Here is a 15,745-nt window from a genome sequence, read left to right as displayed (position 1 = left end):
TGGATCCAGACCTGGTCTGGATCGGCGCCAGTAGTCCTTGTGACACCTCCTCCGGTGTTGGCTTCACTACCCCACATCCATAGCCGGCACCAGCTGGACCCCCTGCTGGCATTGACCCCAACCTCATCCCGGACATAGACACGGAACCAGACCGGCATCGCCCGATGCCAGATCTGGCACTGATGGGTAATTTTGCCTCTGTGTTCAGCCCTGGCCCTTATCAGCCATTTTGGCAGCCAGGGGAGGATGGTGAGGACTGGGAGGGTTATGGTGTCCCTTTATCTGACCAGAACCTGGATGAACAGGACTGGAGAGAGGAACTGGGGGAAGCCAATGGTCTTGATATATCCTCAGACATTGGCATATTGTCTCCTCCTGCCGTGGCTACAGAGGAGCGTCTTACCCAGTGGTGTCGCATAGGGCGGCCGAGGCCCTAACTCTCGAACTTCCTATGGTGGCAGTCAGGAATAAAGTCAGGATTGAAACACTATGCAGATCTTGATGACTATCGTGGACCCTTGGAGGAGCTATTATCACTGGACCATCATGGTAAAATTAAGTGGTTATCTTATGTCCAAATGTTGCTAGTACACATCGGTTTAGGGGGCCCATGGGCCTACTCAGCATCCCCGACCTATCTGTTTAAGACTACACCTGAGGATGCATTCTGGTACCATGTAAATTCCTGAAAATTCCAGAATGTGTCCAAAGGGGTGCTTAGTACTCTTTTTTAAATTTTAAACTTGATTTTCAATTTGAACCCTTCTTGGATATTAATAACCCATAAGCTCCAAAGTCCCTTACCTTAATGTCCTCCAGTGAACTTTACCATTAATGTCTTTATTATCAAAGTGGAACCATTTATATTCAATAAGTACTGTATGTCCAGTTTGCCAACAGCTAGAGGAGTCACTAGTTAACAATATTTTATTCTGTTCTGGTTATACCTGGCCAAGAAAAACATGGATCATCCTGTTTTGGAAGCAATTTGGATGCCGTCTACTAGAGGTTACCACACGGTTCCTCTGTACAGTATCCTCTCAGTTAGTTGCTTTGCGGTATCCAAGTACCTTCCTTGGAGCAGGTCCATCAGATACAAGATTCTGGAGTTATTGGCTTTCGCATTATGCTTTCTCTTTGTCTCAGTCTCCCTGTACCTATGTATTTGTTGTATGACGCTTAGCATTGGTGTCCTTTATTTGTTGTATTTTAACTATATATCTTTTTAAATGCCAATTGTAACTAATTATAAAGTATTTTATTTATAACAATTTAAAGGTACACTTCCATTAATCATTTAAATTTTGTAATGGCATGACTCAGCACCGTGTTGTGAATTGAGTTTGTGTATCTTTAGTTTTACATATGTACTGTAATGTACTCTTATGGTTGAAAACTCTGAATAAAGTATTTGATGATGAAATATTTTACAAATCTGAAAACAAAATTAAATTAGTTTTCTCTACATTTTCTCTTATAGGTGATTTAATTGAAGAAAGAGGTAAGTTTATAAATTGAGCAATCATAAATGGATCTTATATAAAAGTAAACCTGAAAGAAACATGTTAGTTATAGATTCCTTACCTTAGAATTACCCCCAGGCGTCAGACTGGATCCAGAAAAATTTTCGTCAGCAGTACATCTGCGCATCGAAAGATGGCATCGGTCAGCTCTGCGATCGTCATTGGCATCGTGGTTGCCGGGATGACGTCACGGCAGCTACTTAGACGCCGCCCTCGTGAGCTGACATCAGTTCTTTCTTTTTCTGCGCTAGCCAGTGCAGATCAGGGAAGAGCGGTTCCTCTAGTACATTTTTTACTAATCTTTTTGAGACTTTTGTGGACTTCTTTTTCGAGTCATATGACACCTGGTGTACGAGAGATGCCCAGCAATGCAGTTCCTAGAAGCGACTGATGTCGGTGACGGATCTGCACCACATGTGTCTTTTTTGCCTGGAGGACGACTATGACCTCAAGTCGTGCTCTGACTGCCGGCCCATGGCCCGAAGACTTTGCGGGAGCGATCCCGTAAGTTACTCAAGGCTGGGCAGCTGGCTCCATGCCGCTCAAGGTCTCGGTCCCGTTGGAGGTCGAGGGACCGGTCGCGGAGTCATCATCATCACTCATCGTCGAAGTCTTCGCACTCGGGCTCAGGTAAGTCGAAGCACAGGAAGAAGTCGAAGAAGCACCAACGCTCTTCGACTTCCTCTCACCCGTCGGCTGGTGCAGCCCAGGGTGTTGGTGGGGCCACTCCCAAGGCTCCGCATGTGGAACCTCCATGGTTGACTCCGGGCTTCCCTCCCTTTCTGGGATCGAGCTCGACCCCTGCCCAACTTCGTCAGTTCTATAAATCAAGGCACGCCATTTTTGGGCACCCCGATTCCGCCGGTGCTCCGTTGTGCCACACGGAGCCGGGTGGGGCCATAGACCTTCGATGCCTGCGCTCCGGCCCCGGCACCACAGGGCCCCCTTGGATCCAGACCTGGTCTGGATCGGCACCAGTAGACCTTTTGACACCTCCTGTGGTGCTGGCTTCACTGCACCATGTCCATAGCCAGCACCAGCTGGACCCCCTGCCGGCGGTGGCCCCAACCTCATCCCTGACATGGACACGGAGCCAGATATGCATCGCACAATGCCAGATCTGGCACTGATGGGTAATTTTGCCTCTGTGTTAACCCCTGGCCCTTATCAGCCATTTTGGCAGCCAGGGGAGGATGGTGAGGACGGGGAGGGTTATGGTGTCCCTTTATCTGACCAGATCGTGGATGAACAGGACTGGAGAGAGGAACTGGGGGAGCCAATGGTCTAGATACATCCCCAGGCCTTGGCATGTTTTCTCCTCCTATCATTGCTACAGAAGAGCGTCTTACCCAGTGGTGTTCCATAGGACGGCCGAGGCCCTAACCCTCGAACTTCTTATGGTGGCATTCAGGACTTACCCCCTGACAGAGGTGCTTCAGCCATCAGCGACCTCTTCGGAGTCCCTACAGCTGTTTAATGATGCCCTCACCAAAATCCTTTTGAGCACCTGGTCCTGGCCCAACACAGGGGCTCCTGTGGATAGGATTGCTTGCCCGACGCCATCACCCGGCTCCAGGCGAACCCAATTTCCTCTGCCAACATCCCACCGTGAGAGCTTGGGGGTCCAAGCCTCAACTTCCAAAGGCGCATTCCCTAACACACCACCTGATAGGGAATCCAAGAAGCTGGATCAGCTTGGGAAGAAGATAATTTCTCCCTCCAGCTTAGGACTGTAGTCCACAAACACTGCATGATTGTTGGGCAAATATTCCCACTCCGTGTGGGATACAGTGGTTCAGGTGCTGCCCAGTATCCCCAGGAGGCCCGGGCCGTACTCCGCGTACTGAGTCAGAGGGGAGAGAAACAGCAAAGTTTATGATTCGCTGTGGACTGGACACTGCCGATTTACTGGGTAGGACCATTTCAACGTCGGTGGTGCTTCGCCGTCACACCTGGTTGATAGCGACTGGCTTTTCAGGGGATGTCCAGAACTCTCTCATGGACATGCCCTTTGATGGCCATCGCCTGTTTGGCGACAAAGCAGACAGTGCACTAAAGCGTTTGAACCTCTCCACCACATGTCGCGCAGAGTCTGCTTTTCGCGCCCTTCGTGGGTACGGAAGCGTACCCCAACACGTCGCATTTCCAGCCACAGGCCGGCACAAGCTGTTCCGCCCCAGCGTGGCCAGGGACTTGGGAACAACCAACGTGGTTCTGGGGGCCAGCGGGCGGGCCAGTCTACCACTGCCCCCCTGCAGCAGCCTCCAAGCCCTCCTAGTCCGATCTTTCGGGCCCATCAAACGCCAGTGGGCGGCAGGATCCACCATCACCTAGCCCACTGGTGCACCTTAACGTTGGACAGGCCGGTTTTGCAGATAGTCTGAAGGGGCTACTCCCTTCCTTTCGAGACCACCCCTCCAGCCATGCCACCCCAGTACCATTGCATGTCAGGGGATCATCTGGCACTTCTCCAATAGGAAGTTGCGGCTCACTTGGCCAAGGGAGCCATTAAGCGCGTTCCTGCCCCAAAAGTAGGGTGTGGTTGTTATTCCCACTACTTTCTGGTGTCCAAGAAGGACAAGGGCCTGCGTCCTATCTTGGATCTTAGGAATGTCAACAGCTTCCTACAGAAAGAGAAGTTCAAAATGTTGACCCTTTGCTCAGGTCCTGTCTGCCCTCAACCATGAAGACTGGATGGTAGCGTTGGACTTGCAGGACGCTTACTTTCACATCCCTGTCCTGCCAGCCACTGGCGCTACCTACGGTTCAAGGTAGGCCAAAAGCATTTAAAGTTTACTGTGCTCCCCTTTGGCCTTACTAGTGTCCCTCGGGTGTTCATAAAAGTGATGGTGGTTGTCGCAGCTCCTCTGACCTCCTACTTTTGCTGGGGTTCTCCATCAACGTGTCAAAGTCATATCTGACTCCCTCTCAGAAGCTCCTTTTCATTGGCCGGGTTCTAGACACGATGCAGTTTCTGGATTATCCTCCTGAGCAGCTCGTCCGGGATATTCGGGCTATGATTCCTATCTTTCAGCCTCTATGCCAGGTTTTGGTCAGACTGACCCTCTGGATGCTGGGTCTGATGGCCTCCTGCATCCTGCTGGTAGATCATGCCAGATGGCAGATGCGTACTCTGCAGTGCAACCTGAAGTTCCAGTGAAATTAAATGAAATTAATTCATACTTGTATAGCGCACTTATACCCTGAGGCATCTTGGCGCTGTACGCATACCGCTGTGGAACCCTTCCTGGCTTCTCCCTTTGAAATGCCCACTCCTGGGCACCCCCAAGGTGAAGCCAGGCATCCCAGCACTGTTGGGGCCGTTGTGGAGATTAAGCAAGCTATTGCCCAGAGTTGCAGAGTGGGACCCATGATTAGAATAGGTACTGAGGCGAGAATTATCAGGTCCGAGGAAATTGAGCCTAAGACCCGCCGAGGTGGGAATTGAAACCTGGTCCCGGGCCAGATCTCTGCATCAGGGTCTGCCGCTCTAACCATTGAGCCACACTTCTCCACGTGGGCACAGCATCAGGGAAACCTGTCCAATTACGTCCAGATCCCAGAGGGCACTGCACACCAACTGCAGTGGTGGCTCACAAACCAGGATTGAAACACAATGCAGATCTTGATGACCATCGTGGACCCTTGGAGGAGCTATTATCACTGGACAGTCACGGTAAAATTAAGTCGTTATCCTATGTCCAAATGTTGCTAGGACATATCCGTTTAGGGGGCCCATGGGCCTACTCATTATCCCCGACCTATCTATTCAAGACTACTCCTAAGGATGCATTCTGGTACCATGTAAATTCCAGAAAATTCTAGAATGTGTCCAAAGGGTTGCTTAGTACTCATTTTTTTATTTTAAACTTGATTTTCAATTTGAACCCTTCTTGGATATTATTAACCCATTAGCTGCAAAGTCCCTTACCTTAAATTCCTCCAGGGAACTTTACCATTAATGTCTTTATTATCAAAGTGGAACCCTTTAAATTCAATAAGTACTGTATGTCCAGTTTGCCAACGGCCAGAGGAGTCACTAGTTAACATTATTTTATTCTGTTCTGGTTATACCTGGCCAAGAAAAACATGGATCATCCTGTTTTGGAAGCAATTTGGATGCTGTCTACTAGAGGTTGCCACACGGTTCTTCTGTACAGTATCCTCTCAGTTATTTGGTTTGCGGTATCCAAGTACCTTCCTTGGAGCAGGTCCATCAGATACAGGGTGCTGGAGTTATTGGCTTTCGCATTATGCTTTCTCTTTGTCTCAGTCTCCCAGTACCGATGTATTTGTTAGATAGCGCTTAGCATTGGTGTCCTTTATTTGTTGTATTTTAACTATATACCTTTTTAAATGCCAATTGTAACTAATTATAAAGTATTTTATTTATTACAGTTTAAAGGTACACTTCCATTGATCATTTAAATTTTGTAATGGCATGACTCAGCACCGTGTTGTAAATTGAGTTTGTCTATCTTTATTTTTACATATGTACTGTTATGTACTCTTATGGTTGAAAACTCCGAATAAAGTATTTGATGATGAAATATTTTACACATCTGAAAACAAAATTAAATTAGTTTTCTCTACATTTTCTCTTATAGGTGATTTAATTAAAGAAAGAGGTAAGATTATAAATTGAGTAATCATAAATGGATCTTATATAAAAGTAAATCTGAAAGAAACATGTTAGTTATAGATTCCTTACCTTAGAATTACCCCCAGGCGTCAGACTGGATCTGGAAAGTTTTTTCGTCAGCAGTACCCCTGCGCATCGAAAGGTGGCGTTGGTCAGCTCTGCGATCATCATTGGCATCATGTTTGCCGGGATGACGTCGCGGCAGCTAATTAGACGATGCCCTCGCGAGCTGACATCAGTTCTTTCTTTTTCTGCGCTAGCCAGTGCATATCAGGGAAGAGCGGTACCTCTAGTAAATTTTTGACTAATCTTTTTGCGATTTTTGTCGACTTCTTTTTCCAGTCGTATGACATCTGGTGTACGAGGGATGCCCAGTTTCAAGCAATGCAGTTCCTGTAAGCGACTGATGTCGGTGATGGATCCGCACCGCATGTGTCTTTTTTGCCTAAAGCACTACCATGACCCCAAGTCGTGCTCTGACTGCCGGCCCATGGTCCGAAGACTTTGCGGGAGCGGTCCCGTAAGTTACTCGAGGCTGGGCAGCTGGCTCCATGCCGCTCAAGGTCCCGTTCTCGTGGGAGGTCGAGGGACCGGTCGCGGAGTCATCATCATCACTCCTCGTCGAACTCTTCGCACTCGGGCTCAGGTAAGTCGAAGCACAGGAAGAAGTCGAAGAAGCTCCGTCGCTCTTCGACTTCCTCTCACCCGTTGGCTGGCGCAGCGCAGAGTGTTAGTGGTGCCACTGCCAATGCTCCGAATGTGGAACCTCCATGGTCGACTCCGGGCTTCCCTCCCTTTCTGGGATCGAGCTCGACCCCTGGCCAGCTTCGTCAGTTCTATGAATCCATGCATGCCATTTTTGGGCAGCCCGATTCCACCGGCGCTCCGTTGTGCCACATGAAGCCGGGTGGGGCCATAGACCTTCGTCACCAGTGGCTCTGGCCCCGGCACCACAGGGCCCCCTTGGATCCAGACCTGGTCCGGATCGGCACCAGCAGGCAATGTGACACCTCCCCCGGTGCTGGCTTCACTGCACCATGTCCATAGCCGGCACCAGCTGGACCCCCTGCTGGCGTTGACCCCAACCTCATCCTTGACATGGACAGAGAGCCAGACCAGCATCGCCCGATGCCAGATCTAGCACGGATGGGAAATGTTGTCTCTATGTTCAGCCCTGGCCCTTATCAGCCATTTTGACAGCCAGGGGAGGATGATGAGGACTGGGAGGGTTATGGTGTTCCCTTATCTGACCAGATCGTGGATGAACAGGACTGGAGAGAGGAACTTGGGGAAGCCATTGGTCTAGATACATCTCCAGACCTTGGCATGGTGTCTCCTCCTACCGTGGCTACAGAGGAAGGAGCGTGTTATCCTGCAGTGTTGCATAGGGCGGCCGAAGCCCTAACCCTCGAACTTCCTACTGTGGCAGTCAGGACAAACCCCCTGACAGAGGTGCTTCAGCCGTCAGTGAGCTCTTCCAAGTCAATACTTTTGTTCAATGATGCCATCACCAACATACTTTTGAGCACCTGGTCCTGGCCCAACACAGGGGCTCTTGTGGATAGGATTAATTGCCCGACTCCACCACCCGGCTCCAGGCGACCCCAATTTCCTCTGCCAACATCCCACCGTGAGAGCTTGGCTGTCCAAGCCTCAAGTTCCAAAGGCGCATTCCCTAATGCACCACCTGATAGGGAATCCAAGAAGCTGGATCAGCTTGGGAAGAAGATGATTTCTCCCTCCAGCTTAGGACTACAGTCTGCAAACACTGCATGTTTGTTGGGCCATTATTCCCACTCCATGTGAGATACAGTGGTGCAAGTTCTGCCCAGTATCCCTAGGAGGCCCGGGCCGTACTCTGCCGTACTGTGGCAGAAGGGAGAGAAGCAGCAAAGTTTATGATTCGTTGTGGACTGGACACTGCCGACTCACTGGGTTGGACCATTTCAACGTCGGTGGTGCTTCGCCGTCACGCCTGGTTGTTATCGACTGGCTTTTCAGGGGATGTCCAGAACTCTCTCATGGACAAGCCCTTTGATGGCCATCGCCTGTTTGGTGACAAGCACACTGGCAACGCGTTTCAACCTCTCCACCACATGTCGCGCACAGTCTGCTTTTTACCCCCTTCGTGGCAACGGAAGGGGTGCCCCAACACGTCCCTTTTCCAGGCCAGCACTCGCTGTTCATCCCCAACGTGGCCGGGGACTTGGGAACAACCAACGTGGTTCTGGGGGCCAGCGGGCGGGCCAGTTTACCACTTCCCCCCTGCAGCAGCCTTCAAGCCCTCCTAGTCTGACCTTTCAGGCCCATCAGACGCCAGTGGGAGGCAGGATCCGCCATCACCTCCCCCACTGGTGCACCAGAACGTTGGACAGGTCCGTTTTGCAGATAGTCTGAAGGGGCTACTCCCTCCCCTTCGAGACCACCCCTCCAGCCATGCCACCCCAGTACCATTGCTTGTCAGGGGATCATCTGGCACTTCTCCAATAGGAAGTTGCGGCTCTCTTGGCCAAGGGAGCCCTTGAGTGCGTTCCTGCCCCAAAAGTAGGTTGTGGTTGTTATTCCCACTACTTTCTGGTGCCCAAGAAGGACAAGGGCCTGCGTCCTATCTTGGATCTCAGGAATGTCAACCGCTTCCTACGGAAGGAGAAGTTCAAAATGTTGACCCTCGCTCAAGTCCTGTCTGCCCTCAACCGTGGAGACTGGATGGTAGCATTAGACTTGCAGGACGCTTACTTTCACATCCCTATCCTGCCGGCCACCGGCGCTACCTGTGGTTCACAGTAGGCCACAAGCATTTTAAGTTTACTGTGCTCCCCTTTGGCCTTATCAGTGTCCCTCGGGTGTTCACAAAAGTGTTGGCGGTGGTCGCAGCTCCTCTGCGCAGATCAGGGGTTCCAGTCTTCCCCTATCTCAATGACTGGTTGTTGAAGGCGGGCTTGCCACCTCCAGACTACATCCGACCTCCTTCATTCACTGGGGTACTCCATCAACGTGCCAAAGTCATATCTGACTCCCTCTCAGAAGCTCCTTTTCATTGGTCGGGTTCTGGACACGACGCAGTTTCTGGTTTATCCTCATGAGCAGCGAGTCTGGGATATTCGGGCTATGATTCTGATCTTTCAGCCTCTATCCCAGGTTTTGGTCAGACTGACCCTCTGGCTGCTGGGTCTGATGGCCTCCTGCATCCTGCTGGTAGATAATGCCAGATGGGAGATGCAGGCTCTGCAGTGGGACCTGAAGTTCCAGTGGGCAGACCATCAGGGAAACCTGTCCAATTACGTCCAGAACTCAGAGGACACTGCACACCAACTGCAATGGTGGCTCACGAACCAGGATTGGATCATCGTCAGACCCCTCTTCCTTCCCCAACCAGAGTTCACAGTGGTGAGTGATGCATTACTTCTGGCACGGGACGGCCACATGGGGGATGTGGAGATCAGAGGACTCTGGTCTCCAGCGGAGTCCGGGCTCCATATCAACCTTCTGGAGCTTCGGGCGATTCGTCTTGCACTCAAGGCATTCCTTCCCTCTGTCCGGGGAAGAGTAGTTCAGGTGTTCACAGACAACACCGCCGCATATGGTACGGTAACAGACAAGGTAGGGTGGGGTCCATGGACCCTCTGTCAAGAGGCCCTCCGTCCTGGATATGGCTGGAACATCAGGGCATTGCCCTGGTAGTTCATCACCAGACAGGTTCACTGAACACCAGGGCGGACGAACTCAGCCGCAGGTGCATAATGTCTCACGCATGGCTTCTGAATTAGGAGGCGGTGCAAGGTCTCTTTCGACAGTGGGGAGAGCCTTGGTTAGATCTATTCACCTCCAAAGAGAACGCGCAATGTCAGCAATTCTGCGCGTTGGAATTTCCGAGGCGGCACTCGCTCAGTGACACTTTTCGTCACAAGTGGAGTTGTGGTCTTTATACGCCTTTCCGCCTATACCACTTCTGCCCAGTGTGCTGAAGTAGATCAAGTGTGACTGGGCCCAAGTCATCCTTGTGGCTCCAGACTGGGCATAGAGAGTCTGGCATCCCGAGCTCTTGAACATGGCCATTGATCGCCCGACTCTACTGCTTCTTCGGGCAGATCTTCTGACGCAGCAGCAGGGGACAGTCCTCCACCCTAACCTGTCCAGCCTCCACCTCCTTGCGTGGAGATTGAGCGGCGACAGATGACAGCTTTTGACCTTCCCCCTGAAGTCTGTGATGCGATCTTGGCCAGGCGTCCCTCCACAAAAAACGGTATACGCCTGCCGATAGAACAAATTTGTGGCATGGTGCACAGCAGAGGCTGTGGATCCCCTTTCTGCCCCTATTTCTGAGGTTCTCTTGTTCCTCCTTTCTTTGGCCCAGCAGGGATCTGCTCTGGACACCCTAAAGGGCTACCTCTCGGCCGTTTCAGCCTTTCTTAGGCTTACTGATCAGCCTTCTCTTTTCAAGTACCCTGTTGTATATCACTTTCTTAAGGGCATTACTCATCTCTTTCCTCCTATTCCATTCGTAATGCCTCAGTGGGACTTGAACTTAGTTCTTACCTACCTTATGTGTGCTCCCTTTGAGCCGCTACAAAACTGTCTTTTTAGACTTTTGACACTAAAAACTGCCTTTCTCGTTGCCATCACCTCTCTACGCAGGGTGAGTGAGCTACAGGCTCTCTCCTCAAAACCTCCTTTTCCTGCTGTTCATCCAGACAAGGTTGTCCTTCGGACCGGTCTGTCCTTCCTGCCAAAGGTGGTCACTTCTTTTCACATTGGCCAAACCATCACTTTGCCCACCTTCTTTCCACCTCTGCACCCTTCAAAAGAAGAAGAGCAACTCCACCGTCTGCATCCAAAATGTGAGCTTTCATATTACTTGGATCGCACGAAACAATTCCGGGTGGATGACCTACTCTTTGTTGGCTTCGTGGGCGCCATGAAATTTCAGGCAGTGCACAAGCAGACCATTTCTCGATGGGTTGTCTTGTGCCATCAAGGCTTGTTTCTCTTTGGCTAAGAAGGAGCATCCAGTGGGGTTAGGAGCCTATTCTACCAGGGCGACGGCAGCTACCACTTCTCTGTGAGGTGAAGTTCCCCTTAATGACATCTTTCAGGCAGCTACGTGGGCATCACTGCACACATTCACTAAACACTACTGCCTGGACAGCTAAGTCCGGAGAGACGGCTTCTTTGGCCATTCTGTTCTCCAGGACTTTCTGGTGTGAACTTGGTTTGCAGACCCACCTCCAGGGTTGGTATTGCTCGGGTATCTATTCTAAGGTAAGGAATCTATAACTAACATGTTTCTTTCAGATGCACAAGTTACTCACCTTTGGTAACGATATTTTTGTAAGAAACATAAGTTACTTATAGATTCCTTACCGCCCCACGCATCCTCCCCGTTCAGCAAACTGATTTCTAGGGTTAAGGTATCTCCTTTTCAGGGCCCTAGTATTGTGCACCAGTGGTCAGTGTCTTGTATGGCTCAGTGCTACTGACGTGGAAAGTTGTGTACGGAACTGACGTCAGCACACAAGGGTGGCGTCTAAGCAGCTGCCACAATATCATCTCGGCGATCACGATGCCAACAATGATCGCGGAGCTGACCGTCACCACCTTTCGACGTGCAGGGGTACTGCTGACAAAAAAACTTTCCAGATCCAGGCTGAGCCTGAGGGCAATTCTAAGGTAAGGGATCTATAACTAACTTATGTTTCTTAAAGATATATTTTTACCGAAGGTAATTAACTTGTGCTTCTACTTATCACATATTAATTTGTTTTTGTGTACACAATCTCCAACATGAAAAAGGGGAGTGTGATGGTATTTCTATTAATATAGTGGCATTGTACACAGTAGTTCATCTATCCCAGTTCAAGTTTGGAAATAGTTTTTTTGGCATCAATATCAGGGACCTTAGTGGCTTCTTGCATAAAGCTCTCAAATGTTGAAATCCTTCTACGCATTGATAATCTGATTCTGGAAAGTAAGGATATGACAGGGGACCAGGCAGGGCTGTCCCCTTTCGCCCCTTTTATTTTCCCTCTTCATCGAGCCATTGGCAATAAAAATACGAGTTAAAACGTCAATTCTGGCCCCTCTACCAGGGACGACAAAAATTAAGCTCTTTGCAGATGATTTCATATCTGAACCCAGATAAGGCAAATATCCAGTTCGCGCTTGGGGAAATTCAAGCATTTACAGATTATGGGGAATAATAGTTCAACAAGTCCAAAATGGAGCTCCTCCTTTTTAATTCACCTGAGGTCAATCTTCCTTAAGGGTTAAAAGTTCGGCCATTAAGACCTATTAGATATCTGGGCTTATTTGTCAACACAGATTTCTCTCAACTGTTTTAATTAAACTACATAAAAACGCTCAATAAAATTAAAAATGTTTAGAAAAATTGTCGCTATTACCTCTGACAATAGTAGGCCTAGTCTCTTTAGTGAAGATGTCAATTCTTCCTCTGCTGATACTCTGTTTTTTTAATCTCCCCTTAAAAATACTGTTTTTTTATTTTAACAAAGTAAACAAAACTCTATGGCAGGTTGTATGGACAAAAAAAGCCCAGGAACAAGCTTCTATTCTTCAACTAGACGTGGAGCAGGGAGGACTTGCCTTCACTCATTTATCTATCTATTATCAAGCTGCATTGATGAGCTTATTAACGTAGCTGATGGTTCCTACCTCGAAATTTGACAACATATTTTTTAATCTGATGCTAGCATAAACTGAAATTAAGTTACCAGCATTTCTGCGTACTGCGAAGCTACCCAAAAGAACAAGGTATAAGGTGGTGAACAATATGGCTAACCGCAATCAACGGATCCATAAAGCTTACAATATTCCACTGTGCCACCAATTTATTCCCCTTAAAGACTGTGAGTTGTGGGGTCTCCAGGTTTCACAAAATGTATTGCAGTCCCATAATAGGCTAGGATTCCGTAAACTTGGAGATTCCTACAACGGTACCATTCTTATATTATGGGAGGTATTTGTATCACATTGTGCACTTCAGAGGGGCAATCTCAGGTTAAGTTTTAGACAGACACTTTGTTTCCTTACGAACAAGTATAAAATAATCATTGAGAGGGAAAGAATAATTCTGAAAGCAGCACAAGAGTTGAACTTAAGCAGAATTGGTAATTGGTATTGTTTATTACGACAAGGTTTGAATCAGGAGCTCATTGAACGAATGAATGAAAAAAGAATTTATACAGCGCACGTTCACCAACGGTTTCTTGGCGCTTTGGGGCAGACTGGAGCTAACAGCGGAGCAGAAAGATTCTAATCAAATGCTTGTGCGAATAACCACGTCTTCAGGGCTTTCCTGAACACCTGGTAGGAAGGGATGAGGCGAAGGTCAGGTGGGAGGGAGTTCCAGAGGTGGTGGGCTTGTGAAGCAACTCTTAAGCCCACAAGCTTTTTACGCTTGAACAGGCAAGTGGAAAGCAAATTGAGGCCCGCCGACCGGAGTGCTCGGGAGGGGGTGTAACGGTGGAGCAAAGCGGCAATGAAGGAGGGGCCTTGGTTTTTGAGGGCTAGGTAGGTCATACAGCCCACCTTGAAAAGACTCCGCTGAACAACAGGAAGCCAGTGTAAGCTTCTCAGAAGCGGTTTCACAGAACAAGACCTACACTGCCGAAAGACAAGTCTGGCGGGCTGGTTTTTAGCCAGTTGGAGTTGATGGTACTGGTAAAGGGGGATCCCGATATAGAGAGAATTTGCATAATCAATGCGGGACACTACTAGACCCAGTATGACGTGGACGAGGGCATCATGGGTAAGGAATCTGCTAATCTTCTTGATGCGGCGCAGATAGAAAAAGCAGGCCGACATCACTGATTTAATTTGAGGTTTCATAGACAGATCCTTACTGATGGTAACACCAAGACTCTTAACCGAACTCGCCGGGCAGGGTGCGCCGCCCAGCGTGTGCAGCCAGAAACTAGGGTTCCAAGGAATATTCGGGTGACCAGTGAGCACCAGCTCAGTCTTGTCTGGGTTAAGCCTGAGCTGATTGTCCCTCATCCAGCAGCTGATAAGGGTCATAGTGTTCTGGAAATTCGCCACTGAGGAGGGGGAAGAATCAATATTGAAGATGAGCCGCATGTCATCTGCATAATTGAAAATAACCACAGGTTTCTCCCTGAGTTTGGCGATCAGTGGGAGGATGTAAAGGTTAAATAGCAAGGGGGAAAGGGAGGAGCCTTGGTGGACCCCACAAGTCAGGTCCTTCGCCTTGGACATGAAGGAGCCAAGACGAACTGCTTGCTTACGGTCTTGCAAAAATGAAGCAAGCCATCTAAGCGGTGTGCCCCTGATGCCGGCGTTCTTGATCCGCTGAATAAGGATGGAATGGTCAACGGTATCGAACGCCGGCGACAAATCAAGGAGCACCAAGGCCTGAGAGATGTTCTGGTCCGCCCCTTTCCTAAGTTTGTCGTGGACTGCCACCATGACCGACTCGGTTGAGTGCTGGGGTCTGAATCCTGCCTGGTGCTGGTCCAAAAAGTCTGAGCTTTCAATAAAGGTGCCCAGGCAGCTGGAAACATGGGCCTCCAGTAGTTTCCCCAGAAAGGGGAGCAGGGAAATCGGCCGATAGTTACTAAGGGTGGCTGGGTCAGCCCCAGGTTTTTTCAGGATAGGTGTAACAATGGCCGATTTGAAAGAACTGGGAACTATGCCCTGGCAAAGGGAGTTGTTCAGCAAGGAGAGGGGGACTTCAGGGAGGTCGAGAAAAATCTTCTGAGTAATATGGGCAGGGGAACTGTCAGAAGGAGAGCCAGAGCGAACTCTGCAGAGGAGCGGGGGGAGGCTGTCCATGGTGATAGGAGGGAAGTTCAGCAGAGGGATTGAGTTTATTGGGGGGCAGCCTGTGTCAAATCCTGGGTCAGGGTTAGAAATGCTAGCTTTAATAGGATCAATCTTCTCAACAAAGTAATTATTGAGGGAGTGTCAGAGGGGCTGGGAGAACACAGGGGTCATCGTGATCCGGTCATGTTTAGCAAGTTCATTGACTATCGTAAAGATCTCCCTAGATTTATTGGAGGAATTGAGGATTTTCTGCGAGAAATACTCTGTTGTCGCCGAAAAAATGGCTGATTTGTATTCTTTCAAGGCTGCCAGAAAGACCAACTTCTTGCAATGCCAGTAGTCGGCCCTCCACTTACGCTCAGCTTGCCGAAGGGTAAGTTTCATATCAGAAAGATTTTTAGTAAACCAACGTTGGGCGTTGTGGGGGCGTTTAGACCGGAGTTTCTTTAGTGGGGCGAATGTGTCCCGGGCGTCTGCCAACCAGGTGTGGATGTTATCAGCCTGAGCATTGACGGACAAGGGAAGACCAGTCTCCCCAATCAAAGGGGGGATCGTTGTAGTCAGCGAGAGACAGAGTGAGGGGAGGTTGACTCGGCCCCAGTTACGAGTTAAAGGGGGGTTGCAAGGGCACGCTGTGGTTGTTGGGGGCTTGGGGACCGTGAAAGAGAAAAAGAAATGGTCCGACCAAGCACATGGGGAGATCTGTACGTTAAGGATGTCCTGGTTTAGTGACCAGATCTGGTCAAGGGTGTGTCCCTTGACATGAGTAGGTGCATGGATG

At 49.4% G+C, this 15,745-nt stretch overlaps 1 protein-coding gene across 3 annotated transcripts in view; it reads left to right on the top strand.

The window, feature by feature from the left end:
• LOC147710091 (E3 ubiquitin-protein ligase TRIM39-like) overlaps positions 1-15,745 on the top strand; it is a 370,919-nt gene that overhangs the window by 190,920 nt on the left and 164,254 nt on the right. For 2 of the 3 annotated variants that reach the window (XM_086920791.1, XM_086920793.1), the window contains 2 exons: positions 1,481-1,501; positions 6,131-6,151. The exons of the other annotated variant lie outside the window; for it this stretch is intronic. In XM_086920791.1, the coding sequence (XP_086776917.1) occupies positions 1,481-1,501; positions 6,131-6,151 (42 nt within the window). The remainder of the gene's footprint in view (positions 1-1,480; positions 1,502-6,130; positions 6,152-15,745) is intronic. 3 annotated transcript variants of the gene reach the window in all.

The sequence above is a fragment of the Lissotriton vulgaris genome, chromosome 5 (genome assembly GCF_964263255.1).
Source record: "Lissotriton vulgaris chromosome 5, aLisVul1.2, whole genome shotgun sequence".
Classification (NCBI taxonomy): domain Eukaryota; kingdom Metazoa; phylum Chordata; class Amphibia; order Caudata; family Salamandridae; genus Lissotriton; species Lissotriton vulgaris.
The sequence above is the reverse complement of the archived record's forward strand: the minus strand, read 5'-3'. Positions and strand labels throughout refer to the sequence as shown.